This window comes from Saccoglossus kowalevskii, chromosome 17 (assembly GCF_978046115.1).
Source record: "Saccoglossus kowalevskii chromosome 17, keSacKowa6.1, whole genome shotgun sequence".
NCBI classification, from domain to species: Eukaryota; Metazoa; Hemichordata; class Enteropneusta; family Harrimaniidae; genus Saccoglossus; species Saccoglossus kowalevskii.
In genome coordinates, this window is record NC_140657.1 from 33672554 (window position 1) to 33693933 (window position 21380).

Genomic DNA, 21380 nt, shown 5'->3' on the forward strand with positions numbered 1-21380 from the left:
AATCGTACAAATATGTTCTTAATAATAACTATTACCCATATTGATTATAAATTTGTTGATGCAAAAAATGTTAAAGGCTAAATATTTTGAGGTTAAATTTGCCAAATAACTAACAGATTATGCAATTCGGCTAGAACCCCAATGATACAGTTAAGTTTTAAACACATGCCAAGTCCATGTGCTGCTGATATCAGAATATTATATTTAAAGTCTGAAGTCACCATTGTATAAGATATTTACTGGATTTATCCAATTATAATAGAAGACGGAAAGACAACACAGCAATTAGTACAAAGAGCAGTGACAGTTTTTGTTCAGCAAATCAAAAAAGTTAAATTTGTGGAAATGCTGATATATAAATTAAAATAAATGATGAAAAAATAAATAAAGTTTTTTTTGTTTTTAATATGCATATTTTTAAATATGCATATTTTGCTCTGTAAAATACCAAAATCCAACACAAATTTAAGCAAAAATCAAAGTTTCCTTTGTTTTCATAACCACAGACTGTGCTTCAGGTGTAAAGCTTTCCTGGTCTATGAGATATGAAAGATATTTTAAATCCAACTTAATTTTCAAAGAGTTCAAATCGCCTAGATTCAAATCCTCTTTTCCTATCATATAAGGGCGTTTATCAAGTGAGTACTCCACAGCTTTGCTTTTATTTACTATCTTTAAAAGCATAGATTTCCCTCCTTCCTGCAGCCTTTTCTGTAGTCATTTTTTGGCTTTATGCTTCCCCTCCCTTAAGGTCTATTAAATGCAAACGCTAAAAATAATGTCAAAATTATGGCAAACCATGATATTTTCAATGCACATATAATACATTTTGTAATCATGTCAGAGCCAAAACTGTTAACTGTTTCTTTTTTTTAGGGGGGAGGTCAGCATTTTTTATGTTTTAAAATATAATGTGGGGGGGGGGTTAACCCGCTTTTTTTATTTGATAGGGGGTGGGTCAACTGAGATTTACAGCTGGCAAAATGGAATCTGTAACTGACCAATCCCTTAGTTCAATTTAAAAAAAAACTTCTTAGTTCAATTGTGAAAACCATCTTACTTTAATTCTGAGACCACCATTTAGTTCAATGTAAGTGCACTCTTTAGTTCAATTTGAGACCAACCTCATAGTTCATTTTTGAAACCACTCTTAGTTCAATCAACTGAACTTCAATACCATGATCGCCTCTTAGTTCTATTTTAAAACTGCCCTTTAGTTCAATTTTGAGATCAACCCTAAGTTTAATTTCGAAACACTATATAGTTTATATAAATTTAGTAACTGGTTGATTAGATACTTATCATAATGCTATATTGAAATTACGTTAAACTAATGAGATTATTAGGTCCAATCAATTATTTTAGTGTCAACTGCAAATTTAGATGTGTTCGGGATTGTGTTAAAATTATTCTGTTCTTACTGAAATATGTATAATAATTATTAATAAGCTTATTATGCATTATTTGTTCGTGGGCACTTTTATTTGCTTTTTATTGTCCAAACAGTCTTGGCTATAAACTGTTGAAATTTTGTAGAATTAGGAATAGTGGAACGATTATAAAATATAGATAACAGGTGCAAACATTCTCTCTTTTGAATGCTTAGCAAGATTTAGCAAGGCTGTACATAAATAATAAAAAAGAAACATTGTCAAAAAAAGAAATGACGGGATCTCCATATTATGCACTATAGTTAACTCTTAACAAAACGATAATACATTTAAATTTGGAACTTTTGCAGTCATTTTAATTATGAGCATTAGCAAACTTCGTACTGAATGAATGGTTATGCAAATTAGCAATTATCTCAGCTTCCTTTTAGTGCACATCCCAGAACTTTAAAAAAATAGCTCATAGACGCTTTGACCTTTTGTTTTGACATTTTCACAAATGATAATGTGTTTATCTTCAAAACGCCATCGGAGCATTGTTTTTGGTTGAACAGTGTCACAACAATCGTACAAACAACTAGCCTGGGTGTTAATTTATGCATACACTTGAAGTAGTGAAATTTGAGCTGCTGCCCTGCAAAATTGACAACTTGTAGACAGTTTTCAAGACGGCACTTTCTTCTCAGTAAACAGATGTACCCATAAACCAATTTTGACAAAAAACAGAAGCATGGTTTAGAAGCTAATTTTTTTAAATTACTTTTGACCAAAAATGCACATTTTTGTGCATATTTCAAATTACAGTGTCCACAAAAAAATACTAACATAATTTAAAAATTCATACATGAGCTTTCCGAAAATATATAGTTTTGTGGACAAGGGAAGTCATCTTGGTTTCGTAATTAACTAATTAAAATACCTGTCAGATAAACTGCATCTCTACCTTTAACTGTATTTATGATATGTATTTGTTGTTATCGAGATATCTCGTTTTTGTCACTGCTTAGTTGCATGTTGATGTCGTAGTTTCAGCTGCTTAGGTTTGTTGTGGATTGTTTTTATGCGATTGTTGTAGCAGATTATTGTTATTTGTTGTATCTGAAATGGACGATAACAGTACTACTAATGTTTATAGAAGAAGCAGGAAGTGATAGGCAGACAATGTGAATCAATCAGACGATCACAACGTCTGCTAAAGAACCGTGATCACGGCCTACAAATCGATTAGCTAGGCGGTGGTGAAATCGGGTTCTAGACTCAGAAATTCCAATTAATTGGTCTGTTTCGGATACCAGAGGGAAGTTGGAAAATGTTGATATCATGCCGCATACATAAAAAAATGTTTTACAAAAGAGCACCTGCCACCGGACCTTAACCTTCATTGACATGTCAGCCCAGCATAGTTACTACTGATAAGTATAAATTGAAGTTTCAACGAACTATTTAGCATAATTACATCATAAGAACATAATTAAGGGTAAATATAGCACCATCGTGACACTGATGATTACAACGCATGATGGAATATGATGATTGCAGAATCACGTGGTAAACAGATCAAAATCAAAGGTAAAAGTGACCCTCATTTGTGCTGCTTACTCAGCTAGACGTGAGAAGCTGGAACTGTATTCTACGGATATAATTAGTATGGCTAACACTTTCACAGGTAGTATGTTGTATGAGTTTGCTACCCGAGAAGGAGCATGTTGGCAACAGCAACATGTGAAGATAGATTGGTCTGTTTGTGATACTGATATTTTTATGAAACTGTCTGTGTTAGAGCATTCCATGGAGGTTTGTTCCTGTAAGCAGCATGTCCTCATTTATATAGGATAAGATTGTAAATTGTAACAATTTCAACATGGACAGAAGTTGTAGTAGAAACCCTTGTCTACTGCTTCATCCGGCTAAAAGTGTATAAATATCCACCCCACAGCAAACTGCATGCAGCACAATAACCCACGACAGCTGGGTCACCAATGTTGAACATGACTTGATTATGCGCTCACACTTTGTTGCTGATTTATGTGAGGGACTCCGCCCTTGTCAGTTAGTTGTGAATGTAGAAATAACCTTTCCAAACGATCCAGAAGCCGTCCCTATTTTGCTAAAATCAGAATTGGATAATGATTATTTGATAGGTCTGTATGACACTTCCCTGTTTCTAGTATACAGAGTCAGTCCGCTAGTCTGCTCAGGCAAAGTATTCGAAAAAAATGTTCCAGATTGTATTTATCAGCCCCACATGACATGCCAGTAGTGCCTAGCTTGAATAATCTGATTGATGAACAGTTATATTCCTGGTTGTACATTCGCATTGATGATGCTATCATGCAGTTAAAACATCTTGGTACTAACGCTTTTATGTCCAAGTTTGATATTACAGACACTTTAAAGCAAGTACCATTACATCTGTCGGGCACAAAATGTTTTATAGGCATACATATTTTGTGAAATTCATTATCCATTCACTAGATTTTTTGACTATTGATGCACAGGAGGACGACGATTAACCTACTATGACGAGTATGAGCATGTTGTTTTCCCCCTTCAACATATCTCTGGCTATGTACAAAACAAATGGTCCTACCCATAAACTGGAGTACCCGGAAAATATGCTCAATTCTATATTCAAATCAAGATATGGTGGCGTTTTGAAGGAATGAATTTCTGTTAAGATATCAGAGATGACTGCTACGACCACCAACACTAAACGTGAACTGCTTTCGCTTCTAGGGCATTTTAATGTTGCTGCTAAGTTGTCTTGCCTGTGTTATATCCTGGCTTTATTATGTATACAGCGCCCTCAATAGGCTAGTCTACAAATATACCCATGATGCATTGTTCTTCTCATCATGGCTGCCTACATGAAATAAATACTGTCCAGGTTAGTTAATCACAATCCAGCCATCCTGTCTTCTATATAATATTGGTGAACATATAACATGGTGGCAGCGGTGGCAAGCTCCATTGCCAGCACCTGAGATGTACTGGGAAGCACCTGATATAGTGATAGCCCTTGCTAGATTCCGACAAAAATGCGAATTAACATTCACTGAAGGATGCCACTGATGAAGAAAAGGCTAGTTATCTATTGTTATGGGCAGGAGAGAAAGGGCTTGATATGTACAACAGCTGGAATTTTGATGATGCAGGAAGAAGCCTGACAAAATTTTGGAAAAATTTGTGCAGCACCTTGAACCCAAGTCTAACCACCGCATACATAGGTACCAGTTTCAGGACATGAGACATGAACCAGAAAAAACAGTGGACAACTTCATGTCAAAATTAAAGAATGTTGCAGCAAAATGCAAGTTCGGATCTGACAAAGAAATGGAAGAAAGGTTAGTGGATCAACTAATATCGGTTTCATGTCATCCAGATGTTCAAAAGAAATTGATTGGGCGAGATGAGAAGCTTACACTTAAAGATGTGATAGATGTAGCCCGCAGTTTCGAAGCAACAAATAAACAAATGAGATTGCTTGCAAGTAACCAGGACTATTCCTCACCAAATAAATCTGTGAATACAATTAAAAAGTATAGCAAACCACAAAGCTACACGCCACAACAACAGACAAAAATATGTAACATATGCATGATATTTCTACACGGAAAAATGGTCCTGCGTATGGAAATCAGTGCAGCAAGTGTGGAAAAAATGAACCACTGTCAGTCGGTATGCAAATCATCAAAGAAAAATACAAAATCGTCCACCAACACAACGGTGAATAGACAGCAGATGCATGATATGACAGAAGAAGAAACCCTGACAACAGGAACTATCACTGCAGATGACAACCGAGAGAAAGTATACACTACACTGCAAATTGAACGTGCTAAACTGACACAGAAAATAAACCTAAAATGCAAGGTTGACACAGGTGCCCAGAGCAACGTACAACATACAACATATCTTTCCAGATAAAATAGATAGTAAAGGCAACCCCAAACCAAACGCATTACAAGGAACAAACATGATTCTATCAGCATATGGAAGATCGCGAATCAAACAGTTGGGAACAATAACAATCCATTGTCAACACAGAGGAAGAAAAATTAACTGTATTTTCTATGTGACAGGCCTAAAAGCATGCAGAGCACTTAACCTAATTTTATTACATTGTGCTATAGAAAGTAAACATACAACAAACTCAGCAAAACAAACTGCACACCAAACGAAACAGAAGAACCCCAACTACATTGATAGCAACACACATCTGAAAGATTGTCCACCAATACGAGACAAGGAACATCTACTACAGATGTATCCAGACTGCTTTGATGATGTAGTCGAATGTTTTGAAAACTTTAGACCCAAAGGTACCACCTGTAGTGCATGCAGCTAGCCGAATACCAATAGAGCTCCGAGACAGACTCAAAACAGAACTAACTGAGATGGAAAAGAAAAATATAATTACCAAAGTTAACCAACCTACTGATTGGGTCAACTCGCTTGTCATTCGAGAAAAAGAAAATGGCAGATTACGACTATGTTTGGATCCCAAAGACTTGAAGACTGCAATCAAGCGGGAACACCACCCTACACCAACACTTGAAGAAATCACACTGACTTGTGCAAAGTTGTTCAGTAAACTCGATGCCCAGAATGGATATTGGAATGTTAAACTAGACGAAGAGTGGTCAGTATTAACAACATTCAGCACTCCATTTGCTCGGTACAGATTCCTGCAAATGCCATTTGAGTCAAGACGTTTTCCAGTTCAAATTGTTGAAGCATATCACAACTGCTAAGGAGCCATAGGCATAGCAGATGATTCAAATGCAACAGACCATGACTTACATCTACATGAAGCTATGGAAGACACCAGACGGGCAGGCATAAAACTAAACAGAGATAAATGTCACATAAAACGCAGAGAGGCAATTTCTATGGTATGTTGTGTACCGCTGAAGGAGTGAAGCCAAGTCCAGACAAAGTCAGAGCCATAGAAATGATGCAGCCCCTACTGCGAACATTTCTTGGTCTTGAAACATACATGGGTCTATTCATACCCAAGCTGTCAGACCACACAGCATAACTGAGAGAACTCATCAAAGACAACTCAGAATTCATTTGGACGCCAACACACACAAAGAGTTTCGACAAAATAAAGAGCCTTATCAGTGCAGACACAGCACTTGCATGCCTACTATAACCAAAAGAAACCAGTCATTCCTGAAGTTGACGCTTTGTTCAAGGGCATAGGAGCAGTGCTACTACAAGACAACAGACCAATCGCATTCACATCTAAAGCACTTACACCAACCGAAACCCGAAACTACTTGCTGTAGTATATGGATGTGAAAAGTTTCACACCTATCTATACGGACGAACCTTCCATGTCGAGAGTGATCACCGTCCACTTGAGCAGATTCACAAGAAAAACTTAACAAAATCCCCACCATGACTACAACGAATGTTGCTACGATTACAACCATATGATTTTGACATCAGATATAAACCCGGAAAACAAATTCTCCTGGCCGATGCGCTACCTCGTTTGTCACCCCAGGAAACAATTGAAATTCCAGATATGGAATTGAAGATTTACCACCTGGTAAGCATCACACCAGTAAAGCTATCAATGATCCAGGATGAAACAAGGAAAGACCCAAACCTTCAGTTATTGATACAACAAATCATACATGGTTGGCCAGACAGCATCAAGAAAGCACAAAAAGTTCTACAACCCTACTGGTCAGTACGTGACGACATATCCGTTGAGGATGGCACAATTCTGATAGGTAGCAGAATACTATCCCCACAACATTGAGAGATGACATCTTGCAACAAATACACAAAAGTCATTTTGGAATGTAGAAATGTAAACTGAGAGCAAAATCCAGTGTCTACTGGCCAGGCATCTACAAGGACATAGACAGTCTTGTCGCAAATTGCACCTCGTGCCAAAAATTTCACAACTTGCAGCAGAAAGAGCCAATAATTTGTACAGAAGTCCCACCAAGGCCATAGCACACTGTTGGAGCTGATTTATTCTAGACCAATAACACTTGGTATCTCATTATCACAGACTATTACTCGAAATTCCCATTCATACAATAATCCGACAATAATAATAATACAATAATCCGACTAACTAAGGTATTATTTGCAGAACAAGGCATACCAGAATCCTTTATCAGTGACAACGTCAAGAGATTTTAGAAATCTAGCGAATCAGTATGGATTTGAAATTATAACTTCTTCACCATACTTCCCAAAGGGCCATGGATTCATTGAGCGCCACATCCACACAGTGGAGAAAATACTCAACAAATGTAAAGAATCGGGAGATGATCCAAACTTAGCTTTATTATCACTACGCACTACACTGCTAAAATCCAACGTTCCCCCTGCAGAATTACTGAACGGCAGAATTTACAAAACTACATTAACCAAACAAAATCCATCCACCACGAAATCAGGATGATATACGCCACTATCTCACCTCACAACAAAAATACAAACCCACCACTACAATCAGCATGCCAGACAACTGTCTGAGCTGTTCGTCGGATAACAAGTTCATGTCCAGAGTCCCATCAATAAAATAAGACCTCCAGCAAAAATAATAAACACAGCTAACACACCAAGGTCATATGAGGTAGAGACAGAGACGGGGAGTCCACATACGCCCGCAACAGTCAAATGTTCGTTCACCTGACGCCTAAGAAACAAATATCAACATTATTAGACTGTAAACAAGCACTGCTTGCAGATAAAACCAGACAACGCCTTATAGTGAACCATATAAATCAACAAGATCCAGGAGTAATATACAGATGCCATCACGATTCAAAGACTTTGTTTCTAAATAATGTTCGAACTGAACCTTGTTAACAGTTTCTCTTGAGTGTTATTATTAATTAGTTACTTATTCAAGTTCATTGAATTCATTGTTACAATTGTGATATAACGTGATTACTAAGTCGAATTCAACCTTATTAAGGACATATATAACCATATCGTCGAGTTGAACTTTTCATTATTTTCAAATACTATTGACATTAACATTCTTCAAAGATATCTTCGATACATTGTAAGAACTATTTGAATGATACTTTTGCTTAAAACAAGAAGGGATGTTATATCCTGGCCTTATTATGTATACAGCGCCTTCAATAGGCTAGTCTACAAATATACCCATGATGCATTGTTCTTCTCATCATGGCTGTCTACATGAAATAAATACTGTCCAGGTTAGTTAATCACAATCCAGCCATCCTGTCTTCTATATAATATTGGTGAACATATAAACAGCCTGGTAGATCTTTTCTGTCATATATGTTGTCTTTGGCATTCTTGGTACTTAATGTCACTTTGAATAACGATTGCCTTATGGAATTTACCATGTGAAGATAGATTTTGCAATCCCGAAATGTTGTTGAAGCTACGCATCTGCAGATATTTACAGATAAAAGTAACCCCCAGTTGGTAGAGCATGTGACTAAAACAACAATATATGGTAAAAAAAGTGTCGATAAAAATTAGATTGTTTACCTCGTTCACAAACAAATCCATAATTATTTATACACATGGCAGTGCCCCAGGTTGGATTGTCTGTACTATGTAGTTGACCACAGTACTCATCGCCATTGATAGAAGAAGGTCCCCAGTTTTCATAAGTCACAGGTGAACTTGTAATAGAACCTTGCCACTTCCAATTACCATCAACAAAATATGCTCCAATCCACTGATACCCATTGGATCCTAAGCTATTAGAGAATGTGTTCTCATCCGAATCAGTGATGTCCATTAGTACGTAACCTCTGTCTTGGCAATATTCATTCGCAGAAAACCAGCTTATTTGAGGATTGCTGAATACTCTGTAACAGTTCCCATTGTATTCTTCTTCACCTTCATTGCATGCTCCGACTGTAATATAAATAAGCACCTGAGTAAACCTGAGATGCATTGACATTTTGTGTGTTTGTGTTAATTAATTAACTAATTAATTAATTTATTTATTGTGAGACATTTTTTATATAAATTTGATTAATTAATTAATTAATTTATTAATTAATTTATTTATTTATTTATTTACCGGATAAACCATAAAATAAACTGCATTGACCCACCCATATACATACAAAGTATTATCGGCCATATACATAGACGATTTTACAACTAGCTGAAAATTACTGAGCACGTCTGTAGATATGTTTGTAATGTTTGAATTGCTTCACCTTGTTGCCATCAAGTAACTAAATAGTGCATGGATAGTTTTGACTGAGGATGTGAGAGATTGTTCAAAATAGTCGGTCAACGAAACACACTAACGTTTTACTCTAATGACAAGTGGGGGTATTCCCTTCTGAAGATATTAAATGATCTGTTTATTTTATCATGATTAAGAAAGAAATATGAAGATTAGCTACATTGGGTTAGGTTAGCTGTATCTATCGAGTACTGGAAATGGAAATAGCGACACTAAGACAGAATTGTAGGTTACTAATGTAATTCATAACTCACTATTAAATTCTCTGGTAATGTGTGTTCTAAATATTATAAAAAATGTATAAATGCCTTGCATTGGGTAAATATTATAAAATTAATTTCATTATATTGATATTTTATTGTGTGGCATCAGACTGTTTTCGCCATTGTCGCGGTTGCTGAGGCGGTGTCGGCCTGGGGGTGTGGCTGACTATAAACGTGAGGGACTTTTTTAGCGACATCCTAGGGGAGAGGGGAATTGTAATCATCCATGTTTGTGGTAAGACATATTCTAACGCCGGGCATTGCCTTGCTGCCGCGGTGGTGGTACCGGCTAAACAACGAGAAATAAAATAAAATAAAATAAAATAAAATAAAATAATGGATATTACTTACTCGCTTCACAAAGATAATAGTTCAGTGTTGTAGTACACATTATATCTTCCCATCTGCCTGCAGCATTCACTTTCACGCAGTTATTATCTAACTCATTAGTTGGAAAACCATCTGCAGTGTTCCAAAATAGCTTCCAGGTTACAGATCCATCTTCCCAAAGATAATTAGTATTAACCTATAAATTAAGAAAAGCACATAATCCATATTTAGCGAAGAAGGCCGTTTTTATGTGATATGTCTCATTTAAACACATTGTATAACTATTATAGTGGTAATAACTGTATTCATACATCAAGACAAATACGAGCAAACGAAAATTGTAATAATGGTACATGCAACATTTCACATGTAAAATTGTTGTAAATTAGGTGTATCCATAGTGATGAGCCATCCATGCCGACCATGCAATCAATTCTTTTGACAATTGCACATGTGGTTGATATGTTAAGGCAAATGAATAAATCTACCTACATCTTTATCGTTGAGTCCAATCCAGAATGACAGAGTCTTTCCCATGTCCGCAATGAATTCAAATTCAGCATTGGTACTTATCTTGGCAAGTTCTGCTACGCCATCCAGATTTGCACATCCCGCAACAGCAGTAGATGCGTCAGCATTACCGTTAACCATGCAGTATTTGGAGCCCCTAAAGTTGACCCATCCATCACTGCAAGAGGCTGTCAAAAAAGACAAACAACTTAGTAATACAGTCAAATCAGATTATCAAAATCCATTGTAAACATATCTTACCCATACATTTTTTTCGATCCCTTCTTCTCTGTAAACATTTTTGTCTGGTTTCACTTTCCTTAAGTTTCATGGAAACCACATCCAATCGCTTTGAATAATTTGAAATGAGCCAATGTTAGGTCTGTGAATTAATCAGCTGATAAATGGGTATTTATTCATAATATTGGACAAATGTTCATGCAAGTATCACCCTACAGTACCAGATTGGACGATCCAAAAGTATGTCATCATATATTTAATGTTTGTCTTTGAATACCTAATCTCTACATCGAATCATAAGAATTCATTGATATACTATTATATAGAACCTTATTTGATATTAATAACGTCCACATAGTCAGGATATTCTGGGATGCTACAGAAAATGTCTTGACCCTATTGACCCTATTAGTTATTTGAAGGCTAGTGGTATAGTATCCACGTTTAAACTAGAACGTTGGTTTATAAAAAAAAAACAAGTCTGATAATAAATTATGTAAATGGAATATTTTGAATGAACTTTGGCAATAAACCATTTTCCGTTCACTGCAAGAATCACGCGTTATGCGTGAAATTGAACAAACAAAGGTCATAGCGTGGTAGTGGCGTCAAACATCGCGTGGGATTCGACAAACTCGAAAATATTTTGGGGGGCATTTCCATGCTTAATAATGTGCTGTACACATTTGATGACAGACAATTTCAATTTAGTGAGGGTATTTGAAAGCTATATTCCTCTGTCGAAGATTGTCTCGTCGTTCAAAATCAAATTGTTCGATTTTTGCGGCAGACGTTCAACACGCGTCTTTCATCGCCAGTAATGATACAAACACCGGTGAACGATAAGAAACAGCTTTATTGAAAAGCAACAACAATGGTGGAAGACACCCGTAATGCACAGCACTACTAAAGGAGCGCACACAACTATAAATACAAGCCGCTGGTGAACTATAATTTAGTAAAAATTGTACAAGTATTGTGAAAAATTGGGTTAATTTAGAATAACTCAGTTTCTGGGTAGGGAGAGCGCCCTCTAGATTAGTAGTTTGGGTAATGTATTTCCCATCGTCATTTGCGGCCCGCCATCTTTGAGTTGGCTACTTTTTCATATGTATTTACAGTCACAATCCGCCTAATCTTCATGGATCAACGTCCACATCGGCATTGTTCTACTTGTAGTAAGTATCCTTACGCAATCATCGAGGACCATCAGGGCGACTTTGCAGGAATAACACCAGCAACTCGTTCGATTTTCATAAGATGGCTACTTCAACTCCCACACAGCAGGACGACGAAGCATGCATCACATCGTCACCACTACAAGATAAATTGACTGAAACTCGCAAACTGATCCATAGTTGGAGTTTAACAACATCTCAGGACAAAAAAGATATGCTGGAGGCTCTTCGTCAAAAAAACGAACTGCAAATTGAATTACAAATCGAGGCAGAAATGGCCAAAAATGAAGCTCTCAAAAGCAAAGCCAAGAAAACGCACAGTTTTAAATCCAAAGTGAGCATTGTTGACATAAAAAAAGAAAAAAAGTGCATAAAGCGAAGAAAAAGTTGCAAATAGTAGAAACCCATAGCTCAACCGATTCTGAATCTGAGCAGTCTACAACATCATCCTCAGATTCCAATGGTGATACCAGAACCACCGATACGAAAGGTAGGAAACTAGCTTATGATGTATTTCACCCTAAAATAAAGAAAAAGAAGCCAAAATCAGGTGCTGCAAGAAAGTCTACTGACCAAGTGTTGTACATAGTTCCATGGCCCCACGAGTTTACAAGTAAACTGGCTACGCATGGTTCAAATACGGATGAGTTGCCATACAACCAACTGACCCTCCCAGCATTGACAAGGGGCGAAATTTATATCATCTTTCACCAAGAGCCTGAACAATACAAGCAGCTAAGAGCCAGCCATCTTACTGACTTACTGCACTTGTGTGAATTGTATACTTGGAGCGAAGTCCGCAGTTACCATGCCGAAGTACTGAAGGAAATAGAGAGAGGTTTACAAGGATGCAACGGTGATTTTTCGCATATTAAGGCAAGATGTTTCTTTACTAGGCAGACTAGCAGCATAAGAGATCAGACACGCTACTGTGGCAACTTCCAAAAGGGGCAGTGCAGGCATGGAAGTGATCATCAAAATCAGGCTGGTGAGACAGAGTACCATATTTGCCACCCGTGTTTGTTCATACGCAAAGTCAAGGCCACACATTCAGCCAAGGACTGCCCACACAAACCAAAGGAACGTACCAATTTACAAAATAGTAGTGATAGTTACATTAATCATGATCCCAGCAGTACCATCACTGATACCTCAATTGTATTACCCCCTCATAAACATTTTGTTTCCGCTTTGGACTTGGTCTCCCAGGACCACACAAATACATCACTTCACAATCGTGTTCCCGCGTTGGACTTGGTCTCCCAGGACCACACAAATATATCACTTCATAATCGTGTCCCCACGTTGGACAGCACCACCGAAGAGCAAACCATAGTTACCTTGTATGGAATGTGTATCCCCTCCATAGATACCAACACCATTGTCTCACATAGCAGTAAAACACCAGACCAATCTATTGCGCACTACAGTCAAAATACCCACAAGGACACAGGTGATGATATTGTAGGGTCTAACAAGGTTACGCCAAATCATTTTAACTACCCATTATACACTGTACAAAACATTACAAAAAAACACCTTTATTTAACCAGCACCAGCATTATCGAACCACCAACTATCAGCTGGCCACCAACATCCACATTGAATTTTGACTTCTTGTGCAAAGCACACACAGTTATCGTGCAATCAGACAAGCCAAACTACCAGGATCAGCGAATTACTGTGCCATCAACATTCAATGTAGAACTGTGGCGTACATCGCTACACGATTATTTTGATAACATTATCGTAGACTTTCTACAAATTGGTTAGCCAAACAACTACACAGATAGCGTGCTACCCCACACAGTCAAGCATAATCACAATTCTGCAGTAAATTTTGCATCACATACTGATTCATATAATGCCAAGGAAACCATGCTCGGAGCACTCTCCAGTCCATTTTCAGACAATCCACTATCACTACCATTGCCATTCTCTCCACTATCATCTGTACCAAAAAAAGGGTTAACTGAAAGACGAACTGTTATGGATCTATCTTTTCCAGCAGGAACATCAGTCAACGATGCCATACCAAATGACAATTTTCTCGGTGATCCATATAAACTTTGGTACCCATCAATTGACAACCTGATTCAAATTATAAACCATTATGGTCAAGGTTGCTTATTGTTCAAAGCTGACATACGGCGTTGCTACAGATGGATTCCAGTCGATCTCCATGACTATCATCTGTTAGGTTTGACATGGAGGGGATTGCAGTTCTTCTATACCAAGCTTCCATTCTGTCTTTGGCCAGCGGCCATGGCATGCCAAAGAACAACAAACGGGCTCGTGCACATTTATCGCAAATTAGGATACCAGGCCACCAACTACATTGATGACTTTGCGGGAGGAGAGGCTCCAGCGAATGCACAGAAAGCCTATGACTCACTCAAAGACACAATTACTAAGTACGGGTTTGAGCTGTCAATTGAAAAATGCTGCCCACCAACCACCTGTCTAACATTTTTGGGAAAACAATTTGACACAATAAAGATGCAAGTTAGTATTCCAGAGCAAAAACTCAGTGAAGCAGAAGAGCTATTATCAAAGTTTTCACTCAGGAAAAAAATGTACCGAACGAGAGCTTCAATCACTCATTGGCAAGCTGACATTTATAGCAGACTGTATACATCCTGCTCGACTATTCCTGTGTCGCATGTTGGCACTCCTTCGTAAGACCAACAAGAAACATCATATTAAACTCAGTGCCTACTTCCGTAGGGATGTATCATGGTGGATCGCATTCATGCGTTGTTACAACAATGTCAGCACAATTCCAGAAACTCTGTTCTCAGCACCAGATATGCGATTAGCTACAGATGCATGCCTTACTGGTTGTGGTGGCTGGTTACAAAAACACACAAGTGTTAATGAGTACTTTCATACCGAATTTCCTACCACAATGCTCAACATGCCAATAGCCGCACTGGAGCTAACAGCCATTCTGGTTGCACTACGCCTATGGGCAATGCAGTTATCAGGGAAATCACTCATTATATACTGTGATAATCTAGTCTCTGTTTACATCATTAACTCTGGGTCTGGCAGAGAGGAGCAGTTACTTCAAATCGCGAGAAATATCTGGTTGATAACTGCAACATACAATATACGGCTAAGGGCAACTCATCTGTTAGGGGTGGAGAACAGAGCAGCCGATATACTTTCACGGTGGCACCAGCACCAATCCCATGCAGTCAATTTCATCAGCTCTATGTCACAATTTAAACTGGTAGAACAACATGTGCAAGAACAAGATTTTATAATTAACCATAATATTTGATTTTTTTCAGGTAATACAATAGAGGAAATAAAAGCTGAAGTTAAAACTATTCAAAAATCAGCATTCCGCCCAGGAACTTACAAAAACTTGCACTGCCAGCTAAATTCATACCTTGCTTGCTGCACCAATCTAGAATTTGAACCATTCCCAGCTGCAGAATTAACATTATGTATATATGAATTCGTGCTTTTGCATTCATTCAAAAGCACTAAATCAATCAGAAACTATGTATCTGGTATCAACAACTGGCACAAGCTACTAGGTTTTTGTAATGACAGTCAAACTTACCCTACGGGGACTAGAGAAAACTATGTCATCTATGCCACATCAAAAACTTCCAAATTTACCAGAACATTTATTAGCTATGAGACAGTATTTGGACCTGAAAAACGAATTTGATATAGCTGTATGGGCTTGTATTTTGTTAGCCTTTTTTTCATTTCTTAGAAAGTCCAACATGGTACCTACGTCACGCCACAAATTTTTACCGCAAGAGCAACTCCGTCGCATGGACATCTCATTTGCAGTGCAAGGTCTAATGTTACACACCAGTGGTCAAAAACACGTCAGAAACATGACCTTTGGCATGTTCTTCCTGTAGCTAAAATACCTAACTCATTTGCCCGGTCACTGCATATTGTAACATAATTCACATCTCTGCCTCAGCAGCCTTACCTGCTTTTGTATACTCTCATTCAGGATCTCTCACTCCTCATGCACTAACCCGAAAATTTAGGTCTTTGGTCATTGACATTGGGCTTGACCGTTTAAATTATACTGCCCATAGCCTGCGTAGAGGAGCAGCTACTCTAGCAGCAGCTGCAGGCGTCTTAGATCACCTCATAAAGGGACATGGTGACTGGAAGTCTTTGGCCTACAGAGGCTACATAGCTCTTCCTCCCTCATTTCGTCAGTTACCTTCAATCTATTTGAGCTTTGATTAGCAATTTTAAGCTTGTATTTTCAATCCCTTGTTGCCTAGCTTTTAAATTGTATTTTTTTTGTTCTGTACAACACACACATTATACACCAATAACACACATTCATACAACACATTACTTTACATCTTTTTGGCAGTTGCTTCGCCTTAGCCTGGGTGCTTTTTTGGCTGTTCACTAATAAAGCACAACCTTTTCTGCCAAGATGTTGTCGTGTATTTTGTTTCAGTAATTTAAATTTTGTTAATTTAGGATAGCTCAGTTTCTGGATAGGGAGAGCGCCCTCTAGATTAGTAGTTTGGGTAATGCATTTCCCCATCGTCATTTGCGGCCCGCCATCTTTGAGTTGGCTACTTTTTCACCCATCCCTACCACAGACCCATTTTTATTTTATTTTATTTTAACCTTTACTGTTCATTCCTCGTTGTATTGTGTTTCTCTTTCACCTTTATACTTGTATCTAATTAAGCCTGGGTGCTATTTGAGATGCACAACGTGCAAACAATGCGATACACATTAATAAAGTTTATAATACTGGTATTCAGACTCGTTTATTCCCTAATGGTTTCAGTTCGGGGCTGTAATCTGTATTTAAGTCTAACTGTCACAAGGTAAAGTCAAGTGTGGCTACCAAACTAGACTGTCCTTGTGTTGTGGGTTCTTTTCCCTGCTGCTACTTTTTAGCATTAATTGTGACATATATTTGTATACAACTAACAAGCAATAAGTGGTGACCCTGGTGTAGTCAGTGTGAACATACAACAGACGCAATCATATACTAGCAATTAACGGTTTATTAAGTATAACGGTAACAGATTAAAGGTCACACTGCACAAGGCTCAAATCCAAGCAGGAATACAAGTCGAACTAGAACCCTGTGTGTGTTAACCAAGTCTCAACGAGTTTGAACCCGTACAGTAACATGGAGCTTACAATGTACGATTGAATTGTTTAAACTGACGCCATTCCAATCAATTAAAATTGCCAAATTTCCAGTCTGACCAGCCTAATTGGACAAAACACGTCAATAGAATGTCGGCAAAGCAGTACAAAAATACAGCAGTTAAATAATAATTTGATGAATTAAATAAATGAACTGCACTCCAAAATATACACAACAATGAGCTCAAAATATGCATGAAATATGTAACCCTAACCACGGTTACTAACAGTGCCCTAACGTAGTGTTACTGACCAGTATCATATGACGAATGTCAATGTCTTGTAAGCAGAACTTGCAGTTCAACGTGAATAATTAATTAAACGTGTTGGACGAAGTCCTATGGCTGTTTCAACCACGTGTTGACGTTATCTACGCGAAGACGGCCCTCTGGCTTCCTCGGGGATACACATACAGTAAGTTCCGTCAATGTGTTGTCTAAATCTTCGCCGCTTTGCAGCCAGCAAAGTCAGTTCGCCGTAATGTCAGTTCTACAAGAGGTCCGTTGAGACTTGTAACTTCTCTGCATTAGTTGTGTACGAGCTTCAGACAATGATGTCCAACGTGGTTACGCCAGATGGAATAGCTCCGAGCATGCGATGAAGGCGTAGTTTTCAATGTCCAGGTGCACTTACTCGGTATTCAAATTTCCAGACAAGACGATCTGTTCTCTGGACCATACTATTCCAACAAGGGGTGTATGACCCATCATTTAAATAGACACTTAAATTACACAAGTATAATATATATCTAGGCATATGTACAGCATTTCTAGTCACCTCGTGACTAACGAGTAATAAATGGAATTTATTATTTCCACGGACTTTCTGGTAGGTTATGTAGTAAACAGAGCCTTCTCAGGCCGCCATGCAGAGCAGAGCATACACAAGAAAGTGTGCAGAAAAGAATATATAAGTGGTTTATATATCTAAGCTGCGAGTAGGGTCTACCATATGGGGTGGGAAAGGGTCTAGGGGAATATATGTCCATATTTCTCGCTGTACAAATTGGATGATACAATAAGACTATTAAATACACGGTAAATACCAGACAGCATGCAGAAAAGTGTGCGTATGTGGTATATGTATCAGAGCTGGGCGGGAAATACCGATAGGTTCTGACAAATAAGGCAGGAAAGTCCCTAGGGGTGGATATGTCCAGAATCCTTATTGTCTATAATACTAATGTGAGCACAGCGTCGAAGAAGGGGGACTCCGGCGAACTGCGGATGATATTTACACGTCGAGGTGCAGGTTTCGTCCCCAAGAAATACACATTATCGTTCTGTACAGATCGTCCCGCTTTTTTCACACAATCAGTCAGCCGAGGTAACCCCTCGCTACACCGTTCTCTTGTTCTCCTCCTCTTACAATGGTTACAAACTCTCTATATTAAAAGTCAAAACACTAAGACGTGGCAGAGTAAACACGCGACCAGCCAATCGCTACAGTCGTTGGCACGATCACGTGATTACCAGGGATGTGTCTCACGGTTAAAGCCTTGCAAAGTTGTCACTACTAAATACAGTAGGTAAACAATCTATTTATAAAATTCCTGTAATATATGTTTTCAATCTCTACCCTAAACATGCAAGTTGTTGATTCTAAACAATAGTCTAACAGCGTGGGATTGGAATGTGCGAACGTGAAGTCGCTATCATAACACTAATGTCTATTTGCATATATATACAGAAGAGCGCCATCAACATTTTATGTTCAAATGTGCAATGTTCAAATTTGCTATGTTAAAACCATCGCAATAACTTGATCGCTTAATGTTCAAGCCTCATATTTTATAAATTTAATTTCTCAAACTTAAATGCTCACATTTCTTTTATTTAAATGCTCATATTTTAAATTGAACTCAATTTAAATTTTCGTATTTTAATGCGTCGTAGTTTTAATTATGGTCTCATTGACACACCATATTTTTCAACTGTATTGCAATTGTCTTGTCTGAGAATCATTTCTGATCCCACATCGAATAATCCGGAAGCAACAAAAATTATTTCCCAAACACTTGTTTTTGAGGACAAAACGTCACACAAAAACTCGCATAACCAATTGTTTCACTTCATTGGTCAAACTGAATTGAATTCACGGATCTTTGACTATAAGTGTCGTTTGTTAAATTATTAAAGCGGAATGTGTTAGTGGTTCACTAATTAATTTAGTTCCCGTTTGTCCTGCGTTCTGGGCGATGTTTTCTAAAGAACCACTGAACCGCTGCTTCGGTCGTTGGTACGAGCTGTTCACCAGAAGTTGATCCACTCACTTTCCTTAAAAATGAGCTCCGCAAAAAACATAAATATAAATGACGACCAGCCCGTTTTCTCTGATACTTATGTAGGTTCCTTGGGTTGACTTCTATTAGATTTGTATATTTAATGATGATATATAATTTTCTATTTTCAGTGCTTCAGTGCAAGTCATCACCGCACACCACAATACTGATTGCGTTGATACCTGTTACGTGGCTACCTTGTGTTGACCTCTTTCAAAAGTGTTAGAAATTTCGTGACGGTATCATCAATTCGTTCTTCTCTACAGAAACTGGTCATGTTTATCTGTGTATTCATAATGTACGGTTGTCTTGACTACAACGAGAATGAGGAATTCAAGCCGAGAAAATCCCATCCTTGAAGTGCGCAAGTCTGGTCACCATGGCGACCGACTACTGATACGAGCTCACTTCGTGCCAAAAACTCTCCAAGCGTAACCGTTCTCGCAAACAGAAATGAAAAGCCAGTGCCAATGAATATTATAATTCGTGCGAACAATTCATTTTAAACGTTCTGGTGATCAAGAACTTTCCGCGCTACACAGGATTTTTTGAAAATGTTCATTTGAAAAACAAAGCAAAAACGAAAACATACCAACAGCTAGAAAAATTACGTAATACCGTCTGATACAATATTATGAACACACTTTTCTAGATTTTATACACTGAATGATTATTTTACAAAGTCGACAAATGTGGTAAAAAAACAATATAACCAACAATTAATTATATTAATTGTCACGGGTTTCAAAGGTTTAATATTACAATTTCCAAATTTCTACAACGATTCTACATGTCCCACTCATATGCAACTACTTATTTACGTAAGTGTCACACTTTTACATATGGCTTCAAAGAGATTCATTGGAAATATGATGTTCAATTGAATGAAACTTAATAGACAATTTATTCAATGAATACAGAAATGAATTATCTTCTCCCAAATACATTTCTCTTAAAACGCCAAAATTGGGCAAAAGATAATCAATCCCAAAACTTGCCGTGCATTATTTGTGCTGTCTGCGAAAAAGTCGCCCTTCTTAGCCTTAGTGTGTAGCAAGCAAAGTTTTAATCTATAATTAAAGGGAGGTAGTCATTGCGCCGCGTCCTAATCGGCGTGGTACTTATAACTACGTATACAACGTGTGTAAAAAACATTGCGCTGTGCGACGACCACCGTCTTTTAACATCATCCCACTATTTTACAGGGGAAAGTATTGATTACGAACTGATGACATTGCATTGTACCATCATGGAATTCGAGCAACGTCGGGTTACTATTCGAATTTGAACGTCGCGATCACTAACTCACTTGAGTTATTTAACTTATTATATATTTTTTGTGAATCATGTTATTGTTTGTTCTTTGGCAATTCAAGTCTACTTTAAAGCTTAAAATAATTTTAGGAGCTGAATATCAAGTACAAGATTGGTAACACCCGACGATGTTCTACAAATTACGACCATGGACTGTGAACGGCGCCCATTAAAATTTCTATGCAAGACATTTCTGTGTGCAATACAATGACAGACAACTATTCACGGATCCCGTCCGGTATCATGTTGATAGAAAATAGGTACTTACTTGACAAGACACCGGGTGGAAATGTCAACCCCGCACAGACCAACACTATTAACAATAATGAAACCGCCATCTTATATGGAATAAAATGAGTTTTACATCGTACTTTACACGAAGACGAGTTCCACCTGTTGTCGTTCCAAATGCCTCGGTCCAATGTGACGTGTATCTTGTTAAACGGAGTCTATTAATAAAATTAATTTCACTAATTAGAGTGCGGA

General features: G+C 37.8%; 1 protein-coding gene across 1 annotated transcript in view; it reads right to left on the reverse strand.

The window, feature by feature from the left end:
• Positions 1-21380, reverse strand: part of LOC144350580 (macrophage mannose receptor 1-like) — a 31812-nt gene extending 10432 nt beyond the window's left edge. Inside the window, exons 1-4 of the mRNA XM_078008678.2 lie at positions 21163-21380; positions 10698-10903; positions 10227-10401; positions 8895-9269 (exon numbers count right to left, since the gene is read on the reverse strand). Of these exons, the coding sequence (XP_077864804.2) occupies positions 8895-9269; positions 10227-10401; positions 10698-10903; positions 21163-21232 (826 nt within the window). The 5' untranslated portion in view covers positions 21233-21380. The remainder of the gene's footprint in view (positions 1-8894; positions 9270-10226; positions 10402-10697; positions 10904-21162) is intronic.